This window comes from Thamnophis elegans, chromosome 11 (assembly GCF_009769535.1).
Source record: "Thamnophis elegans isolate rThaEle1 chromosome 11, rThaEle1.pri, whole genome shotgun sequence".
NCBI classification, from domain to species: Eukaryota; Metazoa; Chordata; class Lepidosauria; order Squamata; family Colubridae; genus Thamnophis; species Thamnophis elegans.
In genome coordinates this window covers 35,250,593-35,262,640 of record NC_045551.1, presented here as the reverse complement: position 1 = coordinate 35,262,640, position 12,048 = coordinate 35,250,593, and the positions used below count along the sequence as shown (strand labels likewise).

At 35.6% G+C, this 12,048-nt stretch overlaps 1 protein-coding gene across 1 annotated transcript in view; it reads right to left on the bottom strand.

The window, feature by feature from the left end:
- Nucleotides 1-12,048, bottom strand: part of LOC116514750 (interleukin-1 receptor type 1-like) — a 40,610-nt gene that overhangs the window by 7,373 nt on the left and 21,189 nt on the right. Inside the window, exons 5-10 of the mRNA XM_032226436.1 lie at nt 8,871-9,039; nt 6,118-6,183; nt 5,912-6,020; nt 5,069-5,205; nt 3,540-3,680; nt 1,715-1,879 (exon numbers count right to left, since the gene is read on the bottom strand). Of these exons, the coding sequence (XP_032082327.1) occupies nt 1,715-1,879; nt 3,540-3,680; nt 5,069-5,205; nt 5,912-6,020; nt 6,118-6,183; nt 8,871-9,039 (787 nt within the window). The remainder of the gene's footprint in view (nt 1-1,714; nt 1,880-3,539; nt 3,681-5,068; nt 5,206-5,911; nt 6,021-6,117; nt 6,184-8,870; nt 9,040-12,048) is intronic.

Sequence of the window (12,048 nt, the reverse complement as noted above, 5' to 3'; positions counted from 1 at the left end):
ACAGCAGGATACGGAAACAGCACTAGATTCAAGGGATATAAAGAACTGAAAATCCAAAAGGTAAAAAACAAATGTGGAGAATAAAGAAGTGATGATCTTGGTGAAGAGAAGCAAATAAAGAACAACACAGTAGTAAGAAGGAAAATATTGCTTAATCCAAGCCATGAAGGAGGAACTTGAAACATCTCAAACAGAAATATCCCAAATTCATAGTAATATAGGAGGGGGAGGGTAAACCACAAGGAGACTTGTAAGCTTCTGTTTACTATAGCCAATTTGAATAAAAGTTTATAGTCTTAATATGAAATTGTTTTCTTGGTCTGGTCTGTATCTTGGGGCTAATAGTAAATAAAAGGAAAGGGACTTTCCTAAGGAAGTGAATTCCAGAAGGGAAGTACTAAGGACAAAATACTTTTTTAGTGATCAGATAAATGCTCAAGCCATACATGACTCCAAACAGTGAAGTCATAAGGAGAAAAAAGCCAAGGGAGAGATTATTCAGAATTATCCTTAGAAGATGAGATGCAATGAAATACCAAGAGTGAGGCCTGGAAACTAATAAGACAATTCCACCTTCATCCAGGAAAAGACAATATCTTAAACTGTTTCCCTCAACATTTAAACAAATACATCTGTTCTAGCTTAGTCTCCTGTTCCATCTAAGGACAATATTTGGGATGCCACTGGAACTTCAGAGTTTGAGATGGTTTCTGTTCCAGCCTTACCAGGTGATGTCATGAATGCTACACAATATAATAAACTAACACTTTATTAATTAGCTGTAAGGTCATATTATTTTGTTAAATTTTGTCACATTTTTTTTGTAATGTGATAACATGAAGTCATCTCATCATCTTTACAATTTACCTCACTCATATCTGTATAATACATACTTCTCTGAATTGCATTATTTTATTCAATAAGGAGGCCAGTTTACAGGTAACATTTATATTCTAACTGCACATAAAACATGCTGTTCTAAGATATGGGTTCCAATCAGCTTTTTGTCTTATAAATATATGGTTCAGCATAATGATCTCTCTCTAGGCTATACAATATATCATCAGTCCCTGATATGCCGCAAATACATGTATGTTCATGGTGGGGACTCAATTATAAATTCCATATTTTACCATTGTATCTAGCTGCTCAAATCTTGTACATCCTCCTAAGATATTTTGGAATTTAATATTTTTTTCATTTTAAATTATACCTGTAGGAGCTCATTCAGCATACCAGCCTTACTGAAAGTAATTGTATCAGTTTGAACTTTTACAGCTGAAATTCTTTGTGCAACAATTTAACTTCTTATTGTCCAAATATTTTTAATTCAAAGACAGGAAGACTATAAGTCCTAATGTAGCTTGTAAGTTGCACTGACCTGGGTAGTCTCACTAAAGTCAATTCTATTCTGTCAAATACAATCTTGGGAATCTATCCATTTCCACAGAAGTCATTTTCCACCAATAATTATGCCCTAATCCTTGAATGTATATGAAGTTCTAGCTGTGATAACAGGAATCCTTTTATCCTTACCCATATATTCTTCAAGGGACACAACTGTATTTGTTCTTAAAGTAGTGCATGTTTTAAACCTCACTCAGGAATGCTATAAGCGTTATTATCACCAGATCAACATTTCAAATATTTACCTAAGAGTTGCCTTTTAAGGAACAGTTTAAAAATTCTAAGTGCATATATTAAAGATACATACCTTGCCCTGGCACATCATCCCTTCCAAGAATAAAGAGCTTGTAGCCACACTGTTTTTCTAGGATTTCAGGTAATAATTTGAAGACAAAGGTTTCTGTCAAATATACACAGCCTGATACATTGTGAGGATATAATACATATGCATCATAGACTTTTTCATCTGAAACTAGAAGGAAAGGGGGAAAAACCAACTCTGTGTTAACTAGAACATTTATAGGAATAATTTATTATAGAAATTAACATTTCATGTCCCTGAATTATTAGTTAAGGCAATAATACATCCAGCTAAGACATAAAAAGACATCAGCATAGATCAAACAATACTTTAATATCACTAATTAAACAGATGGCGCTTATTTAACTTCAGGTTAAATGTTATGGTGTGAAAAAAATGCCACAATGTAAGCTTATTAACCGAATATTCCCTGTCATTTTTATGACTTAACATCTAACTTATGAAGATTAATATTAGATCAATGATTGAATATATTTTGGAAGTTAATTTAGGTTGGACTTGGGTTAAGACCTAGCAATTAGAACAGCAGAATTAAAATATCAGGCCTGCAGCGTTTCAAAATTTGACACTTACTAAAGCTTCCTGAATAATCTAGTATTAACACTATCTTGGGTTAGTCTACGGGGTTGTTAGAAAGCTAATACAGGTAGCAAAGCTGTATGCATGTATGTATGTTAGAGCTAAAATTCTTTACAGGAAAGCCAAGACACTAGTGAAAATCCAATACAGTATCTAATTTTTCAAACTACACCTTAAGCAAAGTATTACTATTCAAATCATTTTTCCATTCCTTTCATACCTGACATAATACTAATGTCACTTAGTGTCATTTGAAGCACAGAAATATTTGTAAGTTCAAAATTACAATTCAAAAATTCTACTTGGAAACAAAATCAGTAGATAAAACAATCAAAGAATTTCAGTTTTGTCATTCACTTTGGTTTCTTTTTCCCCACTGCTTTTATTGAATTACGAATGAAATAGATAAATCCTTGGTTTTTAAGTTCAATTCCTGTAAATAAATGCAGCAGGCCTAACATTTTAATCCATTGTTTATTGATGTTACTAATTTCCCCAAATATTTTACACCAAAACGCTATAGCTTTACTACGAATGAAAAAAAAAAGTTCCTTTTTTTAAACAAACTAATATTTGGAAGAATAATTTTGAGATTATGTATGTATGTATGTATGTATGTATGTATGTATGTATGTATACACACTCACATATGTGTGTGTGTGTGTGTGTGTGTATGTGTAATAAGAAATCTGTAATAAAAAATCTTCCAAGATTGGGTTCATTGTTCACAAATTTATCATTCATTCAAAAACACAGGCTTTTTATATGACAAAAAGACTTCTCTCTCTCTCAGTAACTATTGTATTTGTCTGCAACTCATAGAATAAGTCAAAATAGTAATATTGCACCCTACTGTCTGACTGACTATTCTCAAAAGTATGGTAGTTTATCTCAAGAATTTAACCCAAAATGCTTTTCCAAAAGGCAACTGGACTTCCTTGGTTCTTTTCTTCATCTTTTCCTTCTGGAAGTTTGAAGTTCCAAATGTGTCCAGGAGCCTCCCATTGCCGCTACTACCAGTTTGCCTGATCCGGGCCGAACCAGGAGCAACCCACCTTTGATGCAATTCCAAAACACTAAAGTATGTTCTTTCTATTAACAATACATTGTAATCGTCTCTTGGAGCAGAAATAGTAAGATTAACAGTCAAAGAAAAGTTGCAAACTGTTTAGAAAGCATCAAAATCCTTATTCTTTATCAGAGGGCATCAAATCACTGAAGCCGAACTTACTTCCTTTGCTGAGATGTTGGCAAGAATCCCGGTACCAAAGGATAATGTCAACTTTGAAAAATTTGTAAATAAGCAGTGATGCTGCTATAATAAACAATGGTGAAATCAATCCTCCAATCACATAAATCTGAACGTTTGGAGCTGTATTGGCAAAAAAAAAGGGAAAACAGAAGAGAAAGGGAGGGGAGGAGAAGGGAAGAGAATTGAAGAGAAGAGAGAACATTCTTACTAAGTGCCATAAGATTTATACAATTTCTATTTTACTTTCATTTTTCTAAGCAAATTCTCATAAAATATTTCATTCATTTGAAAAGGGGCTTCTAATGTCTGAAAATTATCCAAGTTAACACCTTTTATTGCCAAAGAGAAGATGATTAAGCTGATGATGCTTGGCATTACTTTTCATCATAACTTTGAAGTTTATTTATTCTAGTAAATAATGTGTCATTCAGTCTCAAAAAGATTTATAAATGATACAAAAATAAAATAACAAAAGCATAATACCACTTCAAAGTCAATAGAAAAATAAAGCTTTCAGTTTATTTTTAATAAATAAAAATATTTGTATTAGCAGTTGTATCAATTGCTTTCTATAGGAAGGAAACCCTGATATCATCAAACTCCAAAAAGCTTTCCAGGGGTGGAGCAGTGGTTCAAAAAGGCATACGCAGCCAACTTCTTCATTTAATCTGTCCTCTGGGCATTTTCATGGGCATTATGTTCTTACAGAAGAGAAGGTCCGCCGAGAAAGCCAACAGAATGTCACTGGTGGAAAGCTCTAGCAAAAACCTCTAGCCACATTATCCAACTCTGATTTACCTAGCTTTCCTAATCTACCCCAAGTATTTCTAGATAGAACAAGTGTCAACACTTGCTGCTGCTTCTTCTTCTTCTTCTTCTTCTTCTTCTTCTTCTTCTTCTTCTTCTTCTTCTTCTTCTTCTTCTTCTTCTTCTTCTTCTTCTTCTTCTCTCCTCCTCCTCCTCCTCCTCCTCTCTCTCTCTCTCTCTCTCTCTCTCTCTCTCTCTCTCTCTCTCTCTCTCTCTCTCCCCTCTCTCTCTCCCTCTCCCCCCCTCTCTCTTTTTGAGATAGTGATGTTTTCCCCCCATTAGACTATGGGACTAAGCAGAGCTTTACAAGATGAAAATATCTCAGCAATATTTTTCCAAACAATGTTTTTTTATTTATATACAATTCCGTAGTAATAATGTAATAACTTATAATTCATTACTTTAAGTGGTTATGCGGCTATCGTTTGCAACTCCCTTTTACCATTTGGGGTTAATGACTGTTTCTAGATTAGAATAAGTAAAAGTCTACAGCGCCCATCCCAGAACATGATCTAATATTATGTGAAACTTCAGAATTCCAGCCTCCTCAAAAAGGAAAAAAAATGTGTTTCATAACAGAATACATAAAAACTAGCAAAATTCTCATGGATGTTTGTCTTTATAAACAAGCAAAGCACCTTTTCTCTATATTAGATAGGTAAAAGATATACATAACTATATAGACTTATACATAAAGTTACCTGGATAGTTTAGCACTACATATGCTACTTGCATCTCATGTTTAGACCATACTTCACACAGATATTTCCCATAATCTCTGTCTTTCATTTTGGAAATATTTAACTTTACGTCTATTATTCGTTTTCCAGAAACAACCCTTACAACACCAAAATAAAATATAAATGGAAAAACAAAAGAAGAAAAGAATTAATGATAATTATATTGATTTATATAAATTGGGTCATGCTCAGCATCTTAATTTGAACACATTTAAATTAAGTTATATGTATTCATAATAGAAATTTAGATCTTGTCATTTGCCCAGTAAGCAAAGCCTCAGTTTTTGTTTCACTTACATACAGCACCTGGTTATCAAGATTTACTGTGGCATAAGAATATCAGGATAATGTAATACAAGAAACGTGAAATATTTTTATTAAATATATCTGTTTAATACTATCTACTCATGTGACAACAGTGCACCTATTGCCTAAAACTAAATAACATGATAAATACTGGAAATTCACAGAACATATTCAGATTTCAATTGAAGGAACATGCCAGATACAGAGTTTAAAAATACAAAAACTTCTTGTTATTTGCTGGAAAAAATGCCAAGACCCTCAAGATAGGTAGCTCCATTTTACTATAAAATGTCTGGAAAGCATTAAGAAGTACATTTTAGGAATTCCTATTAGTATTGTAGATTGGCACACTATTACTAAATCAACAAGCTATTGCAGATAAATGAATTTATTTCACAGTGAGGCTTGTTTCATATTTATGTAAATATCTAACCCCACAGCACAGAGTGAAAATGTAATAATTTGGAAGCCCCTGGAAAAACGACATGTTGTACATACTTATCCTTCTCATCTGCATTTAACACCTCATTATTGAATATCCAGGTTACAATTACTTCTTCATCCAGAGGATCTGCTGAGACATTACATACCAGGTCAAATCTGGAACCTACAATTCATAAATAATTATAGTGGGTGAATAACCATAACTTAGAGTTTGCCTAAGATTATTAAAAAAAGGTTTCTTTTTCAAATGAAGTAATTACCTGGTTTTACTTCAATTGAGTTGTTATTTGGATAAATTATATCTGGAATATTTTTCTTTGATATTCCTAAAACAATAAAAAATACTGAAAATAAGTAACTATAAAATCTATTGCAATGCTATTTTAATTTTTAGAAATGAACTTTCCCAGCAGTTTGGCGAACTGGTTGTTGAAAGAAATCTCCTTGCAACAGCCTTTTTTTTTCTTTTCACTTTATGGGGCTAATTCTGTTCAACATATATATGAAACCACTGGGCGAGATCATCCGTGGTTTTGGGGTACGGTATCATCAATATGCTGATGATACCCAACTTTTCATCTCTACTCCAAGCCACCCAAACAATGCCCTCGACGTGATGTCCCGATGCCTGGAGGCTGTGTGGATCTGGATGGGAAGGAACAGGCTCAAGCTCAATCCCTCCAAGACTGAGTGGCTGTGGTTTCCTTCTTCCCAATTTGTGCATCTTGTTCCATCTTTGATGATAGGGGGAGAAATTTTAGCCCCCTCAGAGAGAGCCCGCAATCTGGGAGTCCTCCTGGATACGCAGCTTAGTTTAGAAAAACATCTGACAGCCGTGACCAGGGGGGCCTTTTACCAGGTTCGCCTGGTACGTCAATTGCACCCCTTTCTGGATCGGGATGCTCTATGCACAGTCACTCATGCCCTCGTCCTTTCTCGCCTGGACCACTGCAATGCACTCTACATGGGGCTGCCCTTGAAGAGCACCCGGAGGCTTCAGCTGGTCCAGAATGCGGCTGCGCGGGTTATCATGGGGGTACCTAGGTGCTCCCATGTTACACTCCTTTTAGTGGCCTGCACTGGTTGCCAGTTGTTTTCCGGGTGCGATTCATGACCTCTAAAGCGCTCCATGGCTTAGGCCCAGGGTACCTGCGAGACCACCTTCTGCCACCAGTAGCTTCCCACCACCCAGTGCGATCCCACAGAATTGGCCTCCTCAGGGTGCCGTCGGCCAGACAGTGTCGGCTAGCGATCCCCAGGGGGAGAGCCTTCTCTGTGGGAGCACCTTCCCTCTGGAATGAGCTGCCCCCGGAGCTTCATATAATCCCTGACCTCCGGTCCTTCCAACGCGCCCTAAAAAGTTGGCTTTTCCAGCAAGCCGGCCTGGCCTGAACAGAATAAAATAAATGATTAATTTAATTGTTAATTTTAATCTAATTTTTAAAATTGTATTGTTAATATTAATTGGGTTTGCTTTTGGATACTTTATTTAATTTCCTTTTTAACTTTTGTAATATGTGGGTTTTTTTTAATGTTGTACGCCACCCTGAGTCCTTTGGATGATTTCCTTAGGATATCTTGTGAGGTGAATGAGACCAGCTGCTATTTTTAAGTGGTGCAAATGGATCTAAGGATTGCTTCTCCTGAGTGTGAAAGGGTGATTTGTCAGTTCACTGAGCACAGGAGTCTCTTGCGTATGGGGATTTTCCAGTGATCCAGGTCATGGTTGTCCCAAAGGTGCTTTTTTCAAGAGTGTTGGAAGAAATATTCATTGGTTTGATGACTGCAGGGATTTTTATACAGTTTGTTCTACAGCATTTTATAATTTACAAGCTTGTTTTGTGTATTTTGTTATTTGATTTTAATTAGTTTGTCTCTCGAAGGCCAGCAAGGAGTTGGATTTTTTAATCTTGTTTAACAAATGTAATTAATCCTAGATGCTGGCTTCCTTGGTTTTCCAGAAAGTCCAGTTGCCTCTTGAAAAAGCACCTTTGGGACAGGAGTCTCTTTCATTGCTTCAGCGTGGCCAAGGCACATGATTGCTCACTGATAGTAAGATTTTTTAAAAGGGAGGTAGGGGTGTGGATCCTTCAATCTGTTTTAGTTTTCTCTCATGATAATAAGGCTTAGTAACATGGCACCAGGTGTGAAGTTTATTTAGATATCGGGAGCATGTACTAATTTTGTTGTGATTCACAAGCGTGGGAGGGCAGACACTTGAACCTGGGTCCCTATATACTTTGTTAATTTGTCTCTTTAGCTCAGCATTTTGTAGCCCAAGTGTGCCCACCCACTTTCTGGAGAGCTTAAATGACATCTCTCCTAAAAGGCTTCACCTTATGAGCAAGAGTTGGCTGCTGATAGTTATCATTGCATTTTAACTATCTTAAATCCTCAAGGTGCTCTAGCACCCTGCCTGATTTGTAACTTCAGGTTGCAGGTATTGCTGATGAAAAGGAAGGTATTCAGACAGAATGGTTTAGGTTTCCATGGTGGCTGTGGCTATCATTGATCTTCAGTGTATATTATCCCATTTCTAATCTAATGATTGGTATTTAGGGTAGCTTTTTTCAAGCAAAGAAGCTTTTTGTATTTTTGTACAGGTAATCCTCGACTTACAACAGTTCATTTAGTGGCCATTCAGTTACAATGGCACTGAAAAAAAGTGGCTTATGATCATTTTTCACACTTATGACTGTTGCAACATCCTCATGGTCATCAGAAGCCGGGCAAGGCGAATTGCCCCTCAACATGAATGATGTCAAATTTGCCACGCCCACCCAATCACATGACCACCCAGCCACACTTACCCAACTGGTCATCAGGACAGAGAACTGGTTGTTAAATTGTTTGAATCCCACCACTATAGTATCTCAGACAGAGGAAATAATGTAACAAGGCTATATTGCAAATTTAGGTTGCAGTTTCCATAGATTTTTTAAAAATCAATTTATTTTATAAAATAAATTCTATTCTGTGATATGCCAATAACTCCAAGATGAAAAATACATACCAAAAGTAATTAGTTTGATGGCCCGTGAAATATTATATTCTTTTCCCATATATATATGTTTAGCTCTGCATATATAAATTCCTTCATCTTCCTTAGTTATATTTATAATGGTAAGATGTTCTCTAAAAGGCCTAAATTTCCAATCTCCATATAAAGGCAAATGACATTCCTGAAACAAAAATAAGCAAATATTATAAGAATAGTTAATACCAAGCTAAACTTTTTTTATGAAACACATACTGTATAACCAAAAAAGAAAAATTAAATCAGTCCAGATCTACAAGCTAAAGATAATTTATCAACAGGACTAGTGAGCTGCAAGTAATAAAAAGTTCATACATGTAAATTATGTTACCTTAATTAATGGCTATAATTTCCAGCCCTGTGATTCTATGTTCTATATTCTATTATGATGGAGAAAGAGGAATGTAACAGGTAGCATATTTGAGATAAAGTTGGAAACAATTTATATTTACAATTCATACCAGCCTGTTCTCAGACCGTGATTGTAGCATGGAGAATAGTTAAGACCAGCTTTTGGTATATATCTATTAATTTGAAAACTGGAGAGACAATAGCTGAGAAAGGTAGGCAGTGAGATGATGTTAACCATAATAACTTATAGCTAAAAATGAAGTTGAATGGATAAAATATTTGTTCCAAAAGGCAATAACAACCCAATAAATATTCCAAAGGAATAGCAGCAGCTAAAACATTAAAACTATACCACTGGCAATGTTACCTCGTTGTGTAATGAAATGTCTGAAAGAAAGCAGGTAAGCTCAGAGAGCACCAAGGACCCCACAACAAAACAGATTTAAATTTATTTATTTATATCCCAAGTTTATTTTTACAAATAACTCAAGGTGGTGAACATAACCAGCACACCTTCCTCCTCCTATTACTTACCTGAAGACACAAACTAATTATAGAAATATGGATAACATATGGAAGAAAAAGAAGGATACCGGGAAAGAAGTGAAAACTAAAGAAAATGAAACATTTGTAATCTTGGCCAAAGAATAAAATGAAAAAAAAAAATCAAAGTCTTTATATCAGCATTGCAAAACTTGAAAGCATATTTGAGGTTCATGTTGGAACTCCTCTCAAAAACTGTTAAATGAAGCCAATAAAGAAACAATCTGGCTCCTAAACAATATTAAAGATTCTCATTTTATAACAGAAACAAAGTTTAGAACTGCAATCAATACAATTTTGCCTAAAAAAATACATCAAAGATGAAGTGGCAATATGATAAAAGGCCACAGGAGGGCCAACAGATTGTTGACATGACTTGAAGACAGCTTCATCATATAAAAGTGGAGGAGGAAATTAGGTAATTGGTACAGTGGACTTAATACCTACTCATGGGGGAAAATATTTCCGAAATGGAAGTTGCAAGGACCTTTTCTGAGAGAATGTTCATGTGATCTTGGAATTTACCTACTCTATTATCATACCATAAGCAGAGCAAAATGAAGACAATGAGATCAGTTGTTGTTGTTGTTGTTGTTGTTGTTGTTATTATTATTATTATTATTATTATACAATTGTATCACAGCGGCCAGTTGTTTCGCCGGATTTGGCATTGGTTACTAGTCGGGCCCCACCCAGGGGCCTAGGACGTCGTAACGTATTTTCGTAATATGCGTGCAGATCCAAGCAGTGCGGCTTTTTGCATTTGACTCATGGTGATTTTGTCAATTTTTAACTGTTTTAAATGTAATTCCAGTGCTTTTGGAATAGCACCCAGTGTGCCAATTACCACTGGAATTATCACTGCTGGTTTGTGCCATAGTCATTGAATTTCAATTTTTAAGTCCTGGTATTTTGCAATTTTTTCATGTTCCTTCTCAGCTACCCTGCTATCACCTGGTATTGCGATGTCTATGATTGTGACCTTATTTTTCTCAACCAGTGTGATGTCTGGTGTATTATGTGCCAGTATTTTGTCTGTTTGTATGCGAAAATCCCACAAGATCTTGACCATCTGATTTTCGGTGACTTTTTCAGGCTGATGTTCCCACCAGTTTGTTGCTGTTTTAATATTATAATTTTTGCACAAATTCCAATGGATCATTTGTGCTACTGAATTGTGCCGCAATTTATAATCAGTCTGTGCGATTTTTTTACAGCAGCTGAGTATGTGATCAACAGTTTCATCAGCTTCTTTGCAAAGTCTGCATTTGGCATCATCAGAGGATTTTTCGATTTTGGCCTTAATGGCATTTGTGCGGATAGCTTGTTCTTGCGCAGCCAGGATTAGTGACTCTGTTTCTTTCTTTAATGTACCTGTTGTTAACCATAACCAAGTTTGTTCACTGTCCACTTTATCTTTTATTTTTTCCAGAAATTGGCCATGCAGTGTTTTGTTCTGCCAACTCTCCATTCTTGATTTTATCACATCTTTTCTGTATTCTTGTTTCATCTGTTGGGCCTTCAGTAGATTTTTGTTCTTTACTTCGATTAATAGATGTTCTTGACTTTCTTTTAAATAATCAGCCAGTGCATGTTTTTCTTCTTCAACTGTTTGCTTCACTTGTAATAATCCTCTGCCACCTGATTTTCGGGGCAGGTATATAGTCTATCAGTATCACCACATGGATGTAAACTGTAGTGCATTGTCATTAGTTTCCTGGTTTTTCGATCCAAAATGTCCAAATCAGCTTGTGTCCAGTTAACTATACCAGCTGTTTATCTTATAACTGGTATTGCCCAGGTATTTATGGCCTTGATTGTATTTCCACCATTCAATTTAGATTTCAAAATTTTCCTAACTCTGTTGGTGTATTCTCGCCTGACAATAGTTTTTACTCCTCCATGCTTGATGTTATCCAACTGCAGAATGCCTAAGTATTTGTAGGCTTCATTTTTGTTGTTATTATTATTATTATTATTATTATTATTATTATTATTATTATTTAATGAATGTATAGGCCGCCCAATCCCGAAGGACTCCGGGCGGCTTACAACAAATACATTTTAAAAAGTAAAAAGTTAAAAAACGAGGAGACACAGATTAAAAAAAAACCACATAACACCCAATCTAATTGGGGCTGGACCTCAGTCATGAGGTCAACAGCCCGAGGCCTGCCGGAATAGCCAGGATTTAATAGCCTTTCGGAAGGCTATTTCTGAGTTTTGAGTTCAAAAGAACTTATTCCAATAGGCTGAGGGA